General features: G+C 31.9%; 1 protein-coding gene and 1 pseudogene across 1 annotated transcript; both read right to left on the bottom strand.

The window, feature by feature from the left end:
* Positions 1–1,043: 1,043 nt before the first annotated feature.
* Positions 1,044–2,151, bottom strand: LOC117908148 (annotated as a pseudogene).
* Positions 2,152–8,619: 6,468 nt separating this feature from the next.
* On the bottom strand, positions 8,620–11,457 carry LOC117908397 (two-pore potassium channel 1-like). The gene is made up of 3 exons (XM_034821976.1): positions 11,061–11,457; positions 9,226–10,165; positions 8,620–9,080 (listed from the first exon to the last, which is right to left on the bottom strand). The coding sequence occupies exons 2-3, from the start codon at positions 10,122–10,124 to the stop codon at positions 8,921–8,923; spliced, it is 1,059 nt and encodes a 352-aa protein (XP_034677867.1). The 5' UTR covers positions 10,125–10,165; positions 11,061–11,457; the 3' UTR covers positions 8,620–8,920.
* Between the last annotated feature and the right edge of the window lie 12,575 nt (positions 11,458–24,032).

Genomic DNA, 24,032 nt, shown 5'->3' with positions numbered 1-24,032 from the left:
TGGTGGAGTTGTTAATTAGTTGAAAATCTTGTTTGCAAAAAATGGTTGCTTTGACTACTCAAGTCGAGTGCATCTCAGCTGCAAAAGGTTTCAGGGAAGCATTGTGGTTTAAGGGTTTAATTGATGAGTTGGGTATAAATAATTCGAATTTGACTCTATATTGTGATAGCCAAAGTTCTATTCATCTCATGAAAAATCCAACTTTGCTTGAGAGGTCAAAACATATAAATATCAAATATCACTTCATTAGGGAAGTAATTGAACAAGGAGGTACTGTCAAGGTTAAGAAAATTCCCACTGAAGATAATCCAGCAGATGTTTTGACAAAGGTTTTACCAGTTACTAAGTTTAAGAATTGCTTGAACTTGGTAGGGGCTAGGAGTTGCTAAGCCCTTTAGAGTTGCTAAGCCCTTTGGGGTTGCTAATGCATTCACGTCTGGTTGTAGAGCAAATCTGAACCAAGGTGGAGATTGTGATGATTGGTTTAGGATTTGCATTGAGTGCCATGTAGGCCAAAGTTGGTTGTTTCTATTAGAAGTTGTTATATCAGTTAGTTATATGTGGTGCTAATATACAAGGGTATAAAAACTGTTGTAACATAATAGAAACTTGATTTTGTGAAAAGCTTTAGGGAGTGTTTGAGAGAAAACAGAGAAGATTTTCTTGGTGAGTTTTTCTAGGAAATCAAACATGGGAAAAATGAAGAAAATTATAATAAGCTTGTACTCAAAATTGTTCATCTATAAGATTGACTCTGCAGTATATGTATTCGTGGAAGTAGGACACATTGTCTAAACCACATAATTGAGTTGTTCTTTGATTCTTTTTGTTTTTTACCTTCTTTGAATTCTTGGCACGAGTATTTTTTGCAGAACACCTGAGATAATTATTGAGGCCGTAGTGTAAAATTGTCTCTGTTCTATTGTCTAATTGTAATAACTTAAATTTGAGTGAGTAGCACCAACGTAATTGACATAAATTTTCTTCACTAGTTGACTACTGTTTTAATACCTCTCTATAATGGTGTAGATGATGATTGATGATCACCCAATAGCTTGAAAGGATTGAGCAAGTGCTATATCAACGGCTGACAATGTTCCTGACTGATCAATATCAATTTTTTCGAACTCCTTCATTACAATTGAAACATCTTCTTTGTTGATCTTCCCCATCTCTTTCAGCTTATAGATGATGAAGTCAGAAACACTGTAAAATCATAGTCCAAGAGGGAACAGTTTAGTCAACAGAAAAACTGTGGTAGATTTCAATGAGAAAATTAAAGGCTATGGAGAAGCAGACCAATCAATATATGAAATGATGAACTTACTCAACAACCCCATCCTCGTCAAGATCAGCAACCTCCAAATCTGTGTTTGTCATTTTCCTATCAAGAACCCACTTGACCAACTTCTTTTGCCTTCTTTCAGTGTTAAGCTCAGCAAGGTAGAGGAAGAACTGCGCTAAAGAAATAGTTCCCGTCACAGTAAAAGCCCTTCCTGCTTTGGTGGTGAAGCTCACATCTCCATACCCTAGGGTTGTGATTGTACAACAAACACAATAAAATGAATCAATGAAGCTCAACTCCTCCACTTTAGATAGGAACACTGTTTCCATCTCCTTTAAGATCTCAGCCATACTGACATCTTTATACATGTATAAAGCTCTGACTAGCAATATTTCCTGTTTTTCTACCAAAGAGTCTGTAGCTTTGCTCAGACTTAGTGCTATAAGAGCCATGCCTGTAAAGACAAAAGCACAGGCAAGCAATTTTGTAGCTACACTGTCTGGGATGATGTCTCCGTATCCGACCGTAGTCATTGTTACAATACAGAAATAGACAGTATCTACAACTCCATTGGTTTTCTTTCCTTTCATCTAATGTCTGGTGAGGTAAAAGCAGACAATGCCAACACCAAGGTAAATGGCCAAGATGATGATTACTTTAATAGAACTTGTGTGGAGTTTTTGAACAGTGGATTCCGAATGTTGAATTGAGGTCGAGTGATTACTATGTAGAGAAATAGATTTGATTGTTGGGGCAATTTTGCAGCGGCGGTATCTTCTTCTCTTGGAAGCTGCTTTTTGATTGGTTTGGGATGAAAAATTCAACTGTCCTGATATAGAATGTTGATTCGCACCACCACATGCCATTAAGATGATTCAACAAAAGTTGAACAGTTTCGGAAGACCTGTGTATCATTAGAAGGTTCAAAACTTAAACTGAATGATCCATGATTTTTTAAATCGAATATAAAATAAAAATGGATCTTAATTTCCTCACTTACCATCACCACTAACCCAGATTCAAGAACAAATTTCTAAAGAGAGAGAGAAAGAGAGTTTACCAGTGGAAAACTCAGACAAAACCTTGAGAAACACTTAGGCAGATGTGGCTCCTACCACCTTGTTACTGAGATTAGCTTTTGTTTCTGTGTTATGGTCTGCACGATGTCATCTTAATGTGCCACACGATGGCATGCAGTGACTTGCATGTCTAACTCTGCGGTGAGAATGGTGGTTGGATATGTCAAACAATTTGGCTTTTGCAGGAAAAATAAAAAGCTCCCTAACATTAACAGTGGCAATTGATGTTGATACATTGCATTGGTGTCAAAACCTAAGTATCTTACTGTCAGCCCCTTAGCCCCTTGACTTAACCATGGAGGAAAAGGCCTCATGGATAGGCCTTGCACCCATGAGAGCCTAGGCTGAAAGCAAGGAAAGCCTAGAGGTTTGGTGGTTCAAACTCTAAGGGCTAAGTGAGGAGGATGTGGGCGAGCCAGACGCGCATCGCGCACGCGCCATGGGTGAGCTAGACGTGCATCGCGAGCTGGCCAGACGCGCACCGCAAGCGAGCCAGACGCACACCGCGTGTGCACCAGATGGGCATCGCACGTGCACCTAACTTAGGTGGTGCAGATGAAGGCTGAGGGACTTTTGGAATTTTAATTTATAATTATTTATTATTCCATTATGTCTCCTCAGGCATATTGATGTCTCCTCCAGAAACAATGAAAACGGTCTGTATTGCTCTTTAAGGGGGAAGGGGGTAGGTGACTCAAAGGAGGGAGCACCAAGGGAAGCCTTGACCACACCAAGGGGGCACCATGACACGACCTTGGGTGTGCTTAGGACACACGGACGTGACTCAAACACACACACATGGGCTCCACGACATGTGTGGTGTGCACCCCGTGGCCGCAACGGCACGGGGCCTGGTGCGGCCTACCTCCTCCCCGCACAGGCACGAGGGCGCCTAAGCCTTGTGCGATGAGCCAACTAATGAAGTCATGGGCACAATGTCATGGTCTGATATGGCACCAAACAATAGCTGACTCGCACCATGATGCCTATGCACAACACAGGGGCGCAATACCCTGTGCACCAAGAGGGATCAGCCATGGGCGCAATACCATGGCTCGTTGCTATGAAGCTGGACCTAATAGGGGAAGCAAGCAACAAGTCCAAGCCATGGGCACCTAGACATGGCACGGGTTCACACATTAATGTGGGGAAGGCACACTAATGCACCAGACACCTGGTCAGCTGGTTGGTGCATGTTGCCTAGATCAGAAGGCCTTGATCAAAGACATGCTGATGGGCACCCAGTCACAAGAGGCACCTTACGGGAAAGGAGGCAGCTTGTTTGGGGGACTCTCCAGCAGCTTGGTGAGCAAGGCTTGAGGATATGGCAGTGCAGCTAGCTAGTGGCAGTGTAGCTAGTCAGTGGCAGCTAGCTAGGACATTAGGTGATCAAGTCAAGCAGCCAATTGACTTACAGTTGGCTGAGGAGATGATGGTTGGTGCAAGTGGGTGGCATGTGCAGGCCACTATCTGGGTGGCATGTGCAGGCCACTATCTGGATGGTGGGTGGTTATGCAAGGCAGTTATGGGCGGTTTTGGCCAGTTGCATAACCACCATGTTGGCTCCAACTTTTGAATTTGAAAATTCAAATGTGTAATTGCAGGCTAGGTCTTTTAAAAGGGCTCCTATAGCCTTGAAACAGAGAGAGAGAGAGAGTTTGGGATAGGGTTTTTTCTCGTAATGGTTGGTGTGAGCATTGTACTCTGATTCAAGGGAACAATTTTGTCTTGTAGAGTGAATTAATACAAGTTGTGAAAAGGTTTCCTATAAATTGTTAGTGTCCCTATTACTATGTTTTTGCTTTGCTTGAGTTTGCTTTTACTTTGTTTTTCTAAACGCTAAGAAGGAAGGTTGGCTAAGGAAGGGTCCTTAGCACCGCACACTCGTGAAAAATTTAGTGTGATCTTCAGGGGTGTGACACCTACCATAAAGGTAAACCTCACCCAACAAATAATAGTCGTATTAAAAATATTTACTTAAATATTATCTAATTATAAAATAAGTACCACGGTAACTTATTTAATTTATTAAATAATCTATTTAAGTTTATAAGATTAAGACCTTAACTAGACATATTTATAACTCAATCAACGTATTAAAATGAAATAAATATTAGTTAAATAATTTAAAGTTGTAATTAGTTTAATCAATAAAATTATTAAATGGATCAATTCAAATCAAATTCGTATTTTACGAGTTGATCCAAAAACTATTTATTTATTAAATAGGAATACAAATTAACACAAATTTGATTCAAATTAACCCACTTATACTTAATCCAAACATGCAAAAAATATGTTGAGTTTAAGTAATGTATCATATTTTGTCACCTCTACCAAAGATGTCTAAACATATATCATTCTATATAAAGAAATTGCTCTAGACATAAATTTCAAGACTTCCATTATTCGGACTCCCATTTCACTTTGTGCAGTGAGATGAAGCTTTGAAAAATGCTTGTCTTGAGCATAAAAACAATTCCAATATTCCAATAGTTTACTTTTCAAAATATCATCCACACGAAAATAAATTTCTAACTTAAAAGAGTCTTTAATCTGTTTGATAATGATTTTATAAAAAAATTCTAACTTAAAAAGTTTTTGTTTAACAATAATTTTATAGAAAAAAAAAACTTAAAAATGTTTTTGAGAAAAATTCAAACGTTTCGTAAAATTTTAAAAAGTCTTTTTAAAAAATTGAAGAGCCACTTATAATATTTCCTCCAAAAGTACTTTTAAATAAAACATATTCATCGGTATTTTGAGGTGTATTTGCTTGGCTTAACGAGATCGAATTAAGTCTTTTGCATACATGTCTCTTAAGGTTCAATGGACAAAGATAGAAGGAAAATCTAGACGCAAACAATCTTTAAAAAGAAATATCCTGCCGACTTTGGAACAGTACATAGAAGGCATACACTTAAAGAGTCAAATTCCACGATTTTCTTTAATTTTGAAATGAAGGGAGCAATTAATATCACATGCATGTACCTGCCACAGCCTAAATAAATACGGTAGGAGCCACCGTCATATTCATTGACATATTATATCACATATTATTATTATTATTATTATTATATTGGTATAAAATAATATATATAAATATGTACATAAATAATATTATTAATTTTATAGACATTTGTTTTTATTTTCTTATTATTATGCATACATCATCATATTGGAAAATGGGTTAATACATTGAATGTGTAAATGAATTTAACCTTTTCTAAAAACCTAAAAGTTTCGAAAAGTTAAAACGTTTTGGCTTCTTAAAGTTTAACAGTCTCTCTCCCTTCCCTGAGTTTATATAAAGAAAGGTTTTAACTCTCTTTTAAAGATATTAAGTTTTTGAATTTTAACGTTGAAATCATCAAAATTTTTATTCCCTTCTTTTCGTTGTGATAGAGTTAAACACAGATCAGTTTACAGGAAATGATTGCATGATGTTGTTACTGTCACTCGAAAACCATTTTATCTTATGAGATAAACGCTTTGCAATTCTCAAAGTACCAGCAAATAAAACAAATTTGTTTTAAAAAAATTATGACTTTATTAGACTTCGATTTTGTTCCTTCTTCCCCTCTCTGTTTTTTTATTTATTCATTTATTTTTACTTTTTGTCTTTCTTTTCTTTCTTTTCTCTTTCTACTAATTCTCCAAGGTGTGGCTTACACACCCATTCCCATAATGTTGACGAGGAAGTCAGGCCCCAATCCATCATGATTGACATCAGCCCATGCAGTGCTTGGCCTCTCATTTAAGGGGGTAAGATGTTAAATATCAATGAAGATACTGACATTCATAGCAACTTCAAATTGAAAGATTTTTACAAAAATATTAAAAAGTTTCCTTTTAAGCATATCTTTAGTACAAATATATTTTATATTTTTTTATAGATGTTATATGGTATGACATCAGCAGCAATTTTTAATTTTAGTTTCATATTTTTAAAAATAAAGTATTTTATAATTCTTCATTCCATAAATTCCTTAAATTATTAATGGATAAAATTAATATCACCCTTGAATGATAGTTTACACATTATAGATGCTTGAGGCTTGGAATACACCTCTATATATATATGTATATATATATATTTTCTCATTGGTATGATGTGTGGTCATTTGCAAAATTTTTATTTTAGTTGATTATTTTATTTAGTTTATGCTTGTTTAATTGATATGGGCTATTTTAATTTATTTAGGCCGAAAAAATCATTTGGGGTTTGAATTTTGATGATATATGTTTGGTCCAATTTAGGGTAAATGGATTTTTTTTTTCTCTCTTTAATTTGAAGGGTTTGTTTCAATTTCTTTATGTTGGCCGAGCAAGGTGTCGTCATATTTCATTTGGAGGTTGATATTAAGCTTTAGTTGTTTAATTTGGGTTTTGAGGGTTTGGTTTATTTAATATGGGCTTTGTGCTTTAGTTATTTAATTTGGGTTTTGGTTTGGTTATTTTAATTTGGTTGTTATTTAATTTGGGATTGTGACAGATTTGGGCTTTGGGTTTTAGTAAGTTAATTTGGGCCTGTGACAGATTTGGGCTTTGGGTGTTAGTTATTAAATTTGGGCTTGTGAAAGATTTGGGCTTTGGGTTTTAGTTATTTAATTTGAGCTTGGGTTAGGTTATAAGTTTGGCCTTGGGGTTTGATTATTTTAATTTGGGCTTTGGGATTTAGTTATGTAATTTAGGCTTTAGGGTTTGGTTTTTTTAATTTCAACTTTTGGATTTGGTTTATTTAATTTGAGCTTTGGTTTAGTTATTTTAACTTGGGATTTTATTTGTATATTTAATTTGGGCTTTGGGCTTTAGTTAGGTAATTCAGGCTTTGGGGTTTGGTTTATACAATTTCAACTTTTAGGTTTGGTTTTATTTAATTTAGGCTTTAGTCACAGAGTTTAAGCCTGGTGTTGGGCTTAGAGAGAGCTGGGGCTATGTTCAGCTGGTCCATTAAGCAACCTATTATGCAGCGAATTGACATCGATGACAAGGAAAGAAAATACAAAAAAGAAAAAGAAAAATGGAAAAGAAAAAGAGAGAAAATTTTTAAAGAAAAAAAAAAAAAAAGGTCTGTTTGGAACATTTTCCAAAAATAATTCTCATAAAATAGTTTTTTAATACAATTTTTAAAAACACCACTCTTATTTTTTCTAGAACAAAAGTTTGCTCCCAAACAAGAAATATTCTCAAATCTATTTTTTGTGTTTCCAAATGTTCAATAAAAATAAATATATCTATAATATTTTATTTTTAATCATTTTCCATATATGTATTATTATTTTTAAAATAATCCCCAAAAACAACTACACAATTAAAGTAGAAAGTATGGAAGGAATCTTATGGTAGTGCCTTTTCTGTTAAATGGGTTATACAATGTGTTACTTGTTTAATAATTAAATAGTATTTGGATTTATGTTTTTGACATAATTATTATTCGTATCAGGTTTGAATTGACCTATGTAGTAAAATACTTAGGCTTTCATACAACATGACCAAAACTAATTATCACCCCTACTAGAGTGTAGTTTATTATTTTTAGTGAAATATTGAGTCAATTTCAAAGTTGGATTTTAAGGAAACTAATATTTTCCTGTAAGTCCTAATGATTTCCACTAAAGCTTATTGTCTTTGTTAGCACAAAAATTTGAAGGAAATTAGGTTTAATTAATCATATATGTACATAAAGTTGTTTGGGTAAAAAATGAAGGTTGCACAAAAACTTATGATTATTTATTTTTAGGGTTTTCGAGATTTGGCCAATTAATTAATTAGATCTTATTATTGCTAATTAATTAATTAGGACCCACAAGATTAAATAACTCAAACTCATGATTGGTTCAAATCACTTAAACTCTCTAAAGAGGCTATATAAAGCCTCTTAGGGTTTAGGGTTAGTTTAACTTTAGTTCTTCCGTCTTCTAAAAGCCTCAGTCACCCTCTCTCTAAAGGTTGTGTACCCACTCTTCACAAGTGTCATGGATTATAAACAAAGTCACCTGGTGAAAGACACCTAGTTTTAAGATCCCTATATCAATTGGAAATTGATTCGAGAACATCCAAATAATGTATGTTTTTCTTAAAGCGCCTAAATCTAGATTTATTGCAAAATATATTTGATTTCTATGATGTTAGATCTAGTAACCCTAGGATCTTAGAGAGCATGGACCTATGATCCATATCCAAGAATAACTTGTCAAATTAAATTACATTAAATTCAAGTTCCAAAATTTGCCCCACAAAAAAACTATCTCAAATTCTAAATAATCTCAAATTCAAGTTGTATTAACTGATGCATCAATATTTGTTGATTCCACAACTTTCACACCTAAAAAAACAAACAGAAACAAAACCATTTGAATTTCTCACCCAAACCAATCCCTCCCTAGCAACAAACTTACAAACTTACTTTATCAATACCATTGCCTTCATTCTCCAAAGTGGTAATACAAATCTGACAGAGTAGCATTGAGACAACTTACATAAGTTTGTTCACTAGTTAGTTAGTTAGTTAGTTAGTAGTACATTACCTTTCTATGGTGGTGTTGCCTCCTCCTCAACAGCTAGGTTGAGATTGAGCAAGTGTTAGATCAGTGGCTGATAATGTCCCTGACTGATCAATATCAAGTTCTTGAAACTCTCCCATTGCAAGTGAAATATCTTCTTGGCTGATCTTCCCCATCTCTTTCAGCTTAAAGATGATGAAGTCAGAAACGCTGTAAATTTGAAAATCAAGGAAGGAAGGGATGAATTAGAGAAAAAAGCCAAGACAACCTCTACTTTGAGAGAATCAAGGGTACATTGCATAGAGAAAATGTCTATGGAGAAAAGCAGACCAGATATATGAAATAGTCAACTTACTCAACCACTCCATCATCATCAAGATCAGCAACCTCCAAATCTACATTTGTCATCTTCCGTTCGAGAACCCATTTCGCTAATTTCTTTTGTCTCCTTTCAGTGTTAAGCTCAGCAACATAAAGGAAAAACTGTGCTAAAGAAATGGTACCGAACAATATCCAAAGCACCGCAAAAGCACGTCCGGCTTCAGTGGAGAAGCTAACATCTCCATAGCCCAAGGTTGTGATGGTAGAACAAACACAATAGAATGCATCGACAAAGCTCAATTTCTCAACTTCAGCTAGGAAGACTGTCCCACAAGTAATAATCAGCAAAAGAAGAAGAAAAACCGTGAGGCATTTGTATCTCACTTTGTTGGTTTCCATTTCCTTTAAAATTTCAGCCATACCAACATGTTTGGGCATGTATAAGGCTTGAACTAGCAACATTTCCTGCTTCTCTACCAGATAGTCTGCTGCTTTGCTTAAACTTAGAGCAATCAAAGCCATACCTGTGAAGACAAAAGCACAGGCAAGTAGTTTTGTAGCTGCGCTATCAGGGACAAGGTCTCCATACCCAACTGTGCTCATTGTCACAACACAGAAATAAACAGCATCCAGAACTCCATTTGTTTTCTTTCCCTTCATCCAATGCCTGGTGAGGTAGAAGCATAGAGTGCCAGCACCAAGGTAAATGGACAAGACTATGATTACTTTAATCAAACTTGGGTGAAGTCCCTGGATTCTGGATTCAGAGCGTGGAGATGAGGCAGCTTTGTTAGTGTCTGGAAGATTATATTCTGGTAGGGCACTTTTACAGCGGCGAAGTCTACTTCTCTTGAGGGTACCTTTCTGGTTGGTTCGAGATATAGGACCTGAATATCTTGATATTAAGGGCTGTTTCACACTACCAGATGCCATTACGATGATTGATCAACAAGCATGCAACGGTTTCAGAAGATCTGTGCATCATTTGAAGTTCATTGTTCAAGCTTGCCAACTCGTTAAATGCCATTCAATAATCATATTGTTTTCTAAAGACAAAATCACATCCCTTAAGGGTGTCTTTGAACAATTCCATTTATATTTTTCATGGCATTCAAGCCATCAGCCCAAAAGTATCTGTTTTGAGATCTTTAGCACTGGAAGAAGCTCAAATTCAACCATCATTTTTAGGCATGGATATCATTTCTCCTTTAATAACAGATTTCTACATGGAATAGTATAAAAAATTAAATTTATTTCCCAGTAATGGACCCATCACTTTCTACTTGTATTAATATATCATAATCCAGAATTAGTTTCTTTTTTTACTTAAAGAATTTAAGATTCTTAAAAGCATAATCCACTTTGAAAGAGATAGAAGTAAATACAACTCCTAAAAGAAAACTGTACTAGCCAAATTGTCAATTTTCATACAATTTATTGGATGTTTTCCATCCAAAATTTGATTTGGTCCACAATTATCTGTCTTTTCTATGAATTTTGTAAAATGAATGCTTACTAATTAATAAAACAAGTCAATTGAAAAGAAAATATCCCTATCAGCAGATCTCACAGTATCTCCCACTTTGGAAACAATAATCTCTACCAAACCCATGAATGCTGGATGAGTTAAAACAACAAAAAATGGATCTGAAGATGCAAACAAATCCACAACACTCAAAACCCAATTCCAAACTTAGAGATAAATCTTAAACCCAAGAGAAAATCAAGGAAAAGAACATCATCAACAACAGCAAAATCAAGGAAAAGATCACAAAATTCATATGCTTCACTCACTATCAACCCCAAAACCCACCTCCACCTCCACCTCCCAGATCCAGAGACAAAATTGCACAGAAAGTGAGAGCTTACCAGTGGAAGAAGCTCGAAAATTCAGAGCAAAGCATCGAGCAATCCGAGCAAAACACAACCTCCCAAGCTCCTCTCTCCTCATTTGTGATGTGGGCATGCTCCAGATTTCGTGGGAGTAACCCGACCCGTAAAGCCAAATATTAGTTTCACTGTCAAATTTGGTGGTGCCACCTGCTTGTCAATTATCTAGGCGTGAAATGATTGAATATTTGTTCAGACCCATTTGGCTTTTGTGGAAATAAATCAGAAAAAGCTTCGAGAACATGCTCTAAACATGAATCAGAATGTTTTTGAGATGCTTTTCTTTATTTGTTTGGTAGAGAAAGAACAAACCCTTCCGCAAGAATGATGCTTTATTCACACCACCAAGAGTCGGTGGCAAATTGTTCCTACAGAAATCTTCTCAAGAAAACCGTTTGAGAATGTGTATTCATTGAAATATTTTATCATTCTCCAAGTTTGTAATACTGATTTTAGTGAAACTAAAAACGATATATTTTTTTATATATATATTTTTTTATTTTTAAATTTATTTATTTATTTAGGAAGCGACTTGTTTTTAAGAAATATGTTTGAAATCAGTGTGGCATCAAACAAATTTTTAATATTAATTTTAATTTTCATATTTAAAAAAAAATAAAATTAAAATCAATTTTAATTTCACCTACAAAACGTACCCAACTTTATTTCTTTTGATTGCATGCTTGCATGAATTGATATGAAAAGGATGATTCTAATTTTACATGCTTTTACTTTTTTCAAATGTGAACTTAAAACTACACTTTTCCATACATTCAAACTTGATGCCACCTCACAATTATTAGCTCATAGTGGGATCCGGATCCAAACACATTTTGTCCTTTCATTCTTGTATTGTATTCTACTTCTCAAATTTTATTTTATTTCTTATAGTGAAAACAAAAATGAATTTTCATAACATTTTTGGTTTTTTTTTTTAAAATCAATAATGAACTTTTTGGTAATATTTCAGAAGTTTTGATCATAGTATTTATGACTTTTAAAATTGTTGAGGAGCTTGATGTATTTATGAACAATGGTACCTTAAATTCAATGATATCATCACTTTTTTTGAATTTAAAAAAAATATCGTTGATCGATGTATATATGTAAAGGTCGGTGGGAGTAAGTTTATATTTTTTATTCTATATGTTGATGATATTTTGCTTACTACTAATGATCTTAGCTTATTACATGAAACTAAAAAATTTCTCTATAAGAATCTTGAAATAAAAGATATGGGTGAGGCATCTTATGTGATAAAAATTGAAATATTTTATGACAAATCACCAAGATTGTTAGGATTATCTTAGAAAGCATATATTAATGAAGTTTTAAAGAGATTCAAGATGAAAAAGTGTTATGTAAGTGTCGTTCCAATTCAAAACAGAGATAAATTCAATCTTATGTAATGCCCAAGGAATGAATTGGAACACATGGAAAAGAAAATGATTTCTTATGCATCTGTTGTTGGGAGCTTGATGTATGCTCAGACTTGTATCAAGCTAGACATTAGTTTTGTTGTTGAAATGTTGGGCAGGTAACAAAGTAATCTAAGTTTGGATCATTGGAAAGTTGTAAAGAAAGTATTGAGATACTTGCAATGAACAAAGGATCACATGCTCACTTATGAAGATTTGATCATCTAAAAGTGATTGGATATTCATATTCAAAGTATGTTAGATGCATTGATACAAAAAAATCCACATTTGGCTATTTGTTCCTTTTGGATGGAGGTGCGATCTCATGGAAGAGTGCGAAACAATCTATCATTGTTGCATCCACTATGGAAACTGAGTTTGCAATATGCTTTGAAGCCACTGTTCATGGATATAACTACGAAACTTTATTTAAAGACTTGTCAAGCCGTTGAAAATTTATTATGATGACTCCACAACAATGTTTTTTTTTTTTTCGAAAAATGACAAGTATTCAGAGGGTACTAAACATATGGAAGTGAAATACTTTGTCGTTAAAGAAGAAGCTCAGAAACAAAGGGTGTCAATCGAGCACCTTAACACCAACTTTATTATTGCGGATCCCATTAACAAAAGGATTGTCACCAAAGACATTTAATGAACATGTTGAAAGAATGGGCATTATTGGGTACCATTATTGACATTATGATATTATTTTATGTTTTTATATATATTCGACACTTGGAGCTCAATTAAATATTGTTTTTGATATTTGAATATTTTGTTTCTTATCATTGGCATATACATGAATAAATTATGTGAGTTTTAATAGGATTTGTCTCTAATGAAGACATTATTGTTTGACCATTATGATATATCTCATTGCAGATTATGTTAAGTTTGAAACTAAAAATTATGATACATGGAAGGGACTATGTCAAGAAAATGACATATGACCATTATGATCCTTATTAGTTTTTGCTTAATGATGATTTATGATGTGACCTATGTAAGAAATGATTTAACTTATACTATGCATGTTCTGTTTTATTATTAAACCATTATGATGCCACATGGGCCAAGTGGGAGAATGTTAGTTTTTTAATCTGGTCCATGTGGCTTATTTTATTATTAACGATCTTTTATTTAATTTAAAAGATAATTATGGTTAATAATATCAAGTGCTAATATCTTATTAGTCAGTTAAGGATATGTTTTCTAAATAATCATTCACATTGATGGAACATGAAAGAAGACTCTATTTAGATTTGGTCATTTCTCTTCCTAATATATATACGGTTTTCTCTCCATCTAAAATGTATGTCAGATTAAAGGGATCAAGAAAGGTAAATCAAGTTTTCTCCAATTTGTTCTTCTTTGTAAAAAAATTCTCTTCAAAATCAATCTTATGGATCAAGGTATATTTTCTTGATTATTTATTTTATTTGTGAAAATTACAAAGTTCTAAGATTTAAGAATTAGTCAGGGTTATGATTGTTTTACATAAATTAAAGAAACCCTAACATTATAAACTTAAACTTTAGAAAAATTGGTTGTTCAACAAAAATAATTTAATATAGAGTATAAATGATTTTCTCTACTTATATATATCACAAGCTCTATGGACTCCAATGAAACTTTTTAATACCACATTTTCCCCTTTATCAAAAAATTAAAATTTCAAATATATCCCCGTAAACTATTTGATCTTGTTGTCATTCATTTAACACAAAGTATTAAACAAATTAAAGAAAAATAACATCAGGATGCTAAAAAGTATACTCATAATAAGAAAATTTTCAAGTTTTGCTTACATTTTTTTCCTCGACTAATTTTCAATACAAAGGGTTACTCACATTTCTTTCTCAATTATTTTTAATGAAATTTTTATGATTTTCTTCTTATTGGTTTGCACTTTTATTAGCACTTAATATTTTTATTAATATTTTACTTAGTTTGATGTTTTACATAATATTTATTATTGACGATTTGATATTGATCTTATTTTTATTATTATTCATTTAAATTAACATCTTTAGGAATTTATTGTATCACAATTTTGTAACTTGTGTTTTGTTTGTTTATTTATTTATTTTGAATATGATTTGATTAACTTCTTTTTGCTACATAATTAGACATGATGACCATAGAATTTGAAACATTATATAACAATGATTTTCATACAATATACATTCAAAAAGTTTTTTTTTTTTTTTTTTTAAAAAAAACACTTAATTTGATACTATTTTTAGAAAAATGGTTTTATATTTATTAAAATAACCATAAAGAATGAAGATGTATGTATAAAATTATAAATGATTAAATTCAATGAGCAATTTTAATACTAATAAAAAAATAATTTCATAGATAGAAATTTGGAATTTTTATATCCATAAGTTAAGTTTATTTTTCTAACTTTTTATCCCAAGTAGAAATTACAAAATTATAATTATATATTCATAACTATTTAATTACATTTTAAATGATAATTATACAAATATTTAATTTATTAATAGTTTATATATGCTTAGTAAAACTCTAATTCGATAACAAATAAATCACAACTTTTTATAAAATTTCTTTTAATAATAAGCAAAAAATCATAATTTGATGCTTATAAAAATATTTTTAAAAAGTATTTTAATTTATCATTTTTATAAAATTTCTTTTACTAATAAGAAAAAAGTATGCTATGATACTTTTAAAATGATTTTAATTGAAAACCCAAAAGTGGTTACACAACTTAGGATTCCAAAACAAAAAGAAGAGGGTAATCATAATGTATCATACTGCATTATTAAAAAGAATAAAGAAAAAGAAAAAAGTTGTAGCTAGTATTATATTAATAAAGTTAAAAATATGTAGCTATTATTAATACTTTTATTATGACATCCTATATCGGATAAGGGAGAAAGTTCCTGATGTTATATAAATATAAATTCATCTTAATCTTATAAATGTGTTTTAAATTAGTGAAACCTCCTTTTATGCTAAAAAGTGGATATTATCTACATAATTGGGTGTGTTACATTTATAACTCTTTTAAAGAGAGAAACAATTATGATATTAAGAGACTTAAAAATAGTTTTCTATTTTTTAAAAATAAAAAACTATTTTTAAAATTTTCTAACATTGTTTGATCATTGTTTTTCTAGAAACAATTTTTAAAAACAAAGTGAAATAGAGAATACTTTTTACAAAATAAATAGGAGTTGTTTTCACCTATGGGTCCGTTTAGCCATCTTTTATTAAATTTGTTTTTAAAAATTGTTTTTAAGTTAAAAAATAAAAAACAGTTTTTAAAAAACAAGTTTATGGAAATATGGCCAAACGGACCATAAGTTTTAATCCTATGATAAAAATGAAGAATATTTGTTTGATATTGATATGGATAAATCAAATACTAACATGATAGTGAGAATCGAATTATTCACGATATGATTGTTAGAGAACTTATGCGTAGATAAATATTTTGACATTGAGATGATATTGATTCTAATTTATTTATTTATTTTTAGAAACTAACTTCGTTTGTGATATCTAGATGTTATGTATTGGTGCATTTAATTTTCATATATTTATATTGGTTTCCAAACAAAGTTTATACCATGTTTAAGGTCTTATATTTTTATAAAAATAATATTTTGACATTTTTAAACAATTAAAAATTTCAAGAGTGGCTACAATCATATTTTAATTTTATCTTTAAAAATAAAAAATGAATTTAGTTTCGATTTTAGCCACCAAACATGCTCTATTTTGCTTTTTTTTTTTTTCTTTTTTATTACATGCTTATATAATTAAACTAAGGCCTTGTTTGGGATGGCTTCCTTCTTTTTGGTACACACTTTTATAATATAAACATGAATCTTTATTTTATATCTTACTAGCAATAAATTAACACATATAATTTATAATCTCACATGCCCATAAAATTACTAAGATGAATCAAATATCAAACATTAAGCTACAATAATTTTTTTCATGCACACATGTACATTATTACGTACTTTAATTTCCTAACAAGCTAACTATATGTATCATAATCACATACAGAAGAGCCAACAATCAGACATAACACACAAGCTTAGGTGTTGTCACAACCTAGAGCCTTGATACTATTTTTTGACAATGCAGATTTCAAGCAATTCAAAACTCAAACTATGAACCTAGGCCAAAGGTTTGATCATGAGGGTTACTTTTATCCAAGTTGGCAAACCACTTGTATACACTGAATTTTTATTTTTCCTTTTTTCTAGAATAAATCATAATCTAATTTCAAACAAAATTTCTAAAGTAGAAATTCAACTAAATGAATTTTTCATCCAAATAGTTATTACAAACATACAAATTCTTCAAATTAATACACATCAAGAATTTTAATACAAATTAACAATAGGCTTTTAAGCATCTCTTACACCTCCTAAAGCAATCTAAAACCCTCCTTGATCCAACTACGAATCCTTAGGTGCTATATTTGCATCTGAAGAGTTTTAGGGAAAAGATGTGAATATTTTCACATTGCTCAATGGAATGTCTTGCGCCTGAGGTAAAAATTATAGATCGATACAACATAATCATATACCAAGATATAATAATCCATTTACATTACATATATTAAATAAAAACTTTAACCATACAAAATTAAATCAATCTAAATTGTTACTTTCTTATTTCAATCATATATCTTACAAAATATTTTTATTTTTATTTTTACACAAAATAAATAAATCATTTTATTATCAATTAATATATTCAAACATACATTTGATACTATCCAATTATTTGATATAAATCATTCTTCCAAGTGCAAATATAATGAAAATGTTTATACATAATCAAACAATGTACTATTATTTTTACGCTTTCACCAAAAGATATGCATTTTTACCCAAATACATTCCTCATATAAAGTCTTTCTAGAATAAACTTTCGTGTATTTCACATTAAAGATCTCATTCTCTTTTTAAGTCATCCTCTCTAAGGTCTTTCCATTGTTTTTTTTTTTTTAATCGTTTTCTACAAATTACCCTCTTTGGGTATTTTCATTTTCATTTTATACCACTATTTTTATCTTTCTTTTCTATATAATCATGGATGCAAAATGAATGCAACATGTATCATTGTTCAATCCCAACTCAAATAATGTTAGACTTTGAACAGTTTAAACTCTTGTTTCAGTATTTCATCGATAAAAGAAAACGTATAAATACAACAAAGAAGTAAAAGAAGTTTGTTACAGAGATCCTATAAATTAGAGTTGTTGAAACTAACTCCTAAATCTGCCTTGTACAGTTAAGAAAACATCTTTGAATAAAAGAATAAATCAAAATTAAGTTGCCAAAACTAAGGAGATAGGTTAATCCATTAGTATGCCCCGTCAAGATGGAGCTCAGGAAAGAAGTCCAATCTTGAACTTGAGATGAAGAAATTGTTGGCGATGGAGGGGCTTTGTGAGGGCATTAGTGATTTGATCAGCTAAAGAAATATGAGCAATAGGAAGAGCATTATTTTGAACTTGATCTTGGATAAAATGAAAATCAATGGCAACATGCTTCATTCGTGAATGAAAAAATGGATTTGAACATAATTGATTGGCCCCAATGTTATCACAATAGATGACTGAACAACAGGAAAACGTAACGCTAAGATCAGAAAGTAGATAGCAAATCCATTGAATTTCAACAATAGTATTAGCAACTGATCAATACTCTGCCTCAATGGAAGATCTGGCAACAGTTCGTTGCTTTTTAGAACTCCAAGACATAGGAGTTTTACCAAGATAAACAACATAACCACTTGTGGATGAAAAGGTGTCTTTGTCTCTTGCCCAATCAACATTAGAAAAAGCATGCAAACTAAGAGAAGAATCATGAAAAATTTGTAGGCCATCATTAATGGTTGCAACCAGATAACGTAAAAGGCGTTTGACAAAAGACCAATGCTCAATTGTGGGACAATGCATGTATTGGGACAACCTGTTAACTACAAAGACAATGTTAGGCCTAATAATGAGTAAATATTGTAGGCTGCCCAACACTATTCTATATGGAAAGAGATCTGATAAATAAAAACTTGAGTGTAATGAAAGAAAATGACTTGTTGGCATAGGACTATGAACAGGTTTGGCTTCATGCATATAAGCTTGTGTTAAAAGGTCTTGAATATAACGTCTTTGAGATAGTAACACACCATGTGTGTTAGGGACAACCCCTATACCCAAGAAATAAGTTAACAACCCAAGATCCTTAAGAGAAAACCGTTGAGCAAGAGCAGTCACAAATCGATCCACCATGGCAGGATTATTACCCGTAATGATTATGTCATCAACGTAAACAAGAAAGTAGAGAATATGACCATCAACATTGAAGACAAAGAGAGAAGCATCAACATAGGAATTCTTAAAACTAGAGGAAATAAGAAAAGTGTGAAGTTCTTGATACCATGCCCGAGGAGCTTGTTTCAAGCCATAGATTGCTTTTCTAAGCCTGCATATATGTGTTGGGTGGTCTTGATCAACAAAACCTGGTGGTTGGGACATGTAGACATTTTCGAAAAGATTACCTTGAAGGAAAGCATTGTTGACATCAAGTTGCCTTAAAGACCAACTACGATTGACAACAAGACTAAGTACAACACGAATGGTTGTTGGTTTGACTACAGGGTTGAATGTGTCAGTGTAGTATATTCCAAGTTGTTGGTGAAAACCCTTCGTGACTAAACAAGCCTTGAACCTGTCAACAGAACCACCAGACTTGCATTTAGTTCTAAAAATCCATTTACAACCAATAAGGTTGTGACTTGGATCAGGTGGTACCAACTCCCATGTCCCATTCTTGACTAATGTATCATACTAATCTAACATAGCCTGACACCATTGAGGATCTTTGAGAGCTTGGGTCACCGTGGTGGGTTCAAGGTCATGGGATTTGGTTAATTGAATGTGCAGGTTCATTTTATGGAGGGGTTTGTGAATGTTGTTCTTAGCTCGGGTGATAATTCGGTGAGTAACTGGTGGATTAGTTGGTGGTGGAAGTTGTTCTGAAGGGTGTTGAGTAACAGGTTTGGGTAAGAGGTCTAGAAAGGAAATTGGTGATGAGGCATCACTAGGGGACTGTTGAGGAGCAACTACTACAGATGGGGAATTGAGTGGTAGGAAGGGAGATAATGATGTGACACATATTGGTGGAGGAAACCAAGTGACAATAGTAGTGGATTAGGGACGAGGTAAGTGTTGTGAGAGATGAGTGAAAGGAAACAAAGATTCAACAAACTGGACATGGCAAGAGACATAGATTTTAGAAGTTGTGGGATCAAGACAATGGTAGACACTTTGAGTTAGAGAATATCCTAGAAAGACACAAGGTTTGGAACGAGACTCTAGTTTATGAGTTGTATAGAGTCGAAGCCAAGGGTAACAGAGACAACCAAGTATTTTTAGTTTGGAATAGTTAGGGGTAGTCCTAAAAATATTTTCATATGGAGAGAAAAGATTGAGGGTTGGGGTTGACATACGATTAATGAGGTAAACTATTGTGGAAAAAGCATGAGGCCAGTGAGTGAGAGGAATTAAGGCATGAGAAAGTAAGGTTAAGCCTGTTTCAACAATGTGAAGATGTCTTCTTTTAGAAAATCCATTGTGTTTAGGGGTGTGAGGAGGAGTAGTGAGATGAGAAACTCCATGAGTAGCTAGGAAATGGGCAAGAGCTATATATTCACCACCATTATAAGAGTAAAATGTTTTTATTTTTTTATCAAAATACTTTTCAACAATGGTTTTAAATCTAATAAAAACATGCTTGACTTCATATTTTTGCTTAATAGGGTAACACCGGATATATCTAGTAAAATAGTCAACAAAGATTACATAGTATTTAAAACCATCAATTGAAATTATTGGTAAAGTCCACATGTTGGAAAAAATAGTTTCAAGAGGTTGAGTAGAGATAAGTGTGGATTTGGAGAATGACAATTTATGGCTTTTATTGCAGTGACAAGAATTATAAGAAAAATATGGTGACAAAAGAATCAAGGCCTAGGTTATTGTTGGAAACAATGTGTTTCAGGATGAAAAAAGTTGGATGACCTAATCGTTGGTGCCACTCGGATGAAAAAGTTTTAATGCTAGAAAATGCAAGAAATGGAGATGATACTAGCCACTCATAGACACCATCTTTAGCTTTGCCCGTCAGAAGTGGTGTCCCTATGCGAACATCATTCACAAGAAAAGTAGAGGGTAAGAATTCAATGGAAACGTTGTTTGTGTGACAGAATTAAGAAATTGAGATGAGATTCTTTTTCATATGAGGAACACATAAAACATTGTTTAAGTGAAAAATGTTGGTAGAAGTGGTGAGAGAGATAGAACCAGTGTGAGTAATAGGTAGACCCCAACCATCTCCAATCATAATGTCATCGAAGCCATTGTGTGGAGTATGCAGTGAGAGATTATGGAGATCAGATGTTACATGGTGAGAGGCACCACTGTCCAAGAGCCATGATGGATTGGGAGAACTAGTAGCATAATTGGCCTGTGGTTTCCATGGTGTAGAAGAATGAATGATTGGGGTAGTGGAGTTGGTGGATGAGTGAATGAGTATCAATCCAAATGAGTGACATTGCTTGGTAGTGTGACCTTGTATTCTACAGATTTTGCAGTGGCCTAGATATAGACGGGAAGGTTGATGACCAAGAGAAGATGTTGGTCGGCCGCTAGTGGATGGGGAGGATCCATGGGAATGGTTGTGGAAGGGTTGCCAGTTTGTGGTGCTTCGGCTAGTTGGATGTGCGGTAGCAGGAAAATAAGATGGTTCGGGTTTAGCGAGAAGCACAGACGCTTGAAAGTTAAGTAACTTTTCATGAAACACGTCAAAAGTTATAGAGGTGTCTCTAGCTTGAACAACATGAACTAGTTCCTTGCAGTCATCACCGAGTTCAACAAGTATTGTTTTTGTAAGGTCCTCTGTTTCAAGGGATGATCCAAGAAGAGCAAGTTCATCAACTCGTGCCTTTATTGCTTGCAAAATTCTGTCACATTGGCAGAACCCTTTGTGATTTTCTTTAACTGGCTTTTAATCTGTTTGATATGGCCATGAGTTGGCTTGACATTCCATGCTTCATGAGAAGTGGTGGCTTGAGCAATAAACGAGATAATTGTAGGGGAGAGGGAACTAACGAGAGCATTGAGGATTAGGTGGTCTTGGCGAATCCAAAAGATGTAATCGGGATTGGGTATGATGGTGTTGTGGTGGATAAGGGTGGTTGTTGGACAAGGTTTTGATCCATCAATATAACCGATGAGATCATAACCAATGAATAAAGTGTGAAATTGCAACTTCTAGGAGGTATAGTTGCTGGAGGTGAGTTTAAGAGGAGTTTGGGCAGCTACATTAATGGTGATGAGGGTGTTTTAAGGGTCATTGGTGTTTTGAATGGTGGGGGAGCTGATCTGGTTGTCATGACTACTGAAAAAAAATAAAAAATCGTATTGGCTATCTCTTAAAGACGCTCTAATACCATGTTAGACTTTGAACAGTTTGAACTCTTGTTTTAGTATTTCATTGATCAAAGAAAGCGTATAAATACAACAAAGGAGTAAGAGAAGTTTGTTACAGAGATCCTATAAATTAGAGTTGTTGAAATTAACTCCTAACTCCATATATAACTAAGAAAACATCTTTGAATAAAAGAATAAATCAAAAGTAAGGTGGTGTTTGTTTTTTTGCTTTTTGCTTAAAATAATTTATTTTCAGAATTTAAATTGTTTGTTTTTCTACTTTTTCATAACTTATAATAAACTTTTTACTAAATAGAAAAAAACCAAAATATGTAACTTTTTCTAAATAGAAAAAAATAACATATTGATTTTTCTTTACTTTTTAATACTTAATAGAAGTAAAATACTATAAAAACAAACAACCTAATATTTAACACTATTAAGCATTAAGATTTTATTTAGAATTAAGTAAAAAAACAAACACCACCTAAGTTGTTAAAACTAAGGAGATAAGTTAATCCATTAGTAAATAATACCAAATAATATAAATATATATTTTAAATATATAACAACACTTAAATTTTTTCACATAATTTTTAGTATTTTCAACACTAATATATCATTGAATAATCATCTTAAATTTCAATTTCACCTTCCAAACACAATCTAAATCCCTACAACACTTCACATAAATATTTCTCTTGGTTTCACATGAGCTATTTGGTCACCAACAAATAATTACTAAATATTTCTCCAAATTTCTACTAAAAATCTATTAAAATTCATATAATCACAAAAAATTAAAATAATGATAGTATATATAAATAGATATAGCTTTCAAATAATGCACTCACCATTGATTATTTAATCATTTAACTTATAATCATTATATTCTCAACCCTTCAGGGTGATATTAATTTAATTCACTTTATTTGTCAACTATACCTCAATTAAAATCAATCTTTTAAAATTTAAATATATTAAATTATAATATTCATATTTAATTAATTTACCCTTTTTGTATAAATTCTCAAATTCATAAAATACAACTTAATCTTGATTCAATTCCAATTCAATTTTGTTTGATGTTTTGTAAATCTATATTTTTAATTCCAATTACAAAAATAAATCAATTCATTATATTAAATTCATTTTCTTTTAAAAAATCATTATAATAATTTGACATATTACAAATTTTATCAAGTTTTTATAAATAAGGTTGTTCAATAATTTCCCCATAATAATTACATTAATTCTCATAATATACTTAATATTCAAATTAAAAAATCTAATCTCATATAATTTAATGGTTATATTTATTTTAAAATTAAATTTGATTTATTAACTTCCCATTTTCCAAAATTGACATGGGAAAATTTCAAACAATTGATTTTTGACTAATTTCTTAAAATTTTTACTTAATTAAATATTGATATATGGATATTTAACATTCATTTTAACTATTCAATTGACAATTTAATAAAAATTCTTTAGCTCCTAAATATACGAGGTGTCATTAAAAACATGTATTACAATTCTTGCTTTTAAAAACAATTTTTTTTTAATATTTAACTTAATTTAGGTATTTAGTAAATTGAGTATGTTTGGTAAAATAACTTAATAGTATGACTTAAAGTTAAAAACAACTTTAATTAATAAGTAAAAGTAATTAACTTATTATTAAAGTCACATATTCATTTTACATTTTTACTCATATTTATTCTAATTACTCTTTTTTACTATTTCATGACTTTTATTATTAACTCATCTTTTTAACTGTAATTATAATTTATAAAGATAAATATATGATTTAAAATAAATTTTAAGTTAATTTTATCAAACAATTTTAATACTTAAAATAAGATTTAAGTAATAAATTTTAAGTTAACAATTTAACTTAAATTCAACTTAAATCATTAACTAATTAATATTGAATTTTATCAAACACCTCTTTATGTTGAGATTGATTTTTAAGAACCATCTTTTATGCAAATCTTTCATGCACACCGCAACCCGTCGACCCGAATGCGAAACAGATCC

The sequence above is a fragment of the Vitis riparia genome, chromosome 19 (genome assembly GCF_004353265.1).
Source record: "Vitis riparia cultivar Riparia Gloire de Montpellier isolate 1030 chromosome 19, EGFV_Vit.rip_1.0, whole genome shotgun sequence".
Taxonomy (NCBI): Eukaryota; Viridiplantae; Streptophyta; class Magnoliopsida; order Vitales; family Vitaceae; genus Vitis; species Vitis riparia.
Note: the sequence above shows the minus strand (reverse complement) of the source record. Positions and strands in the feature narration are given on the sequence as shown.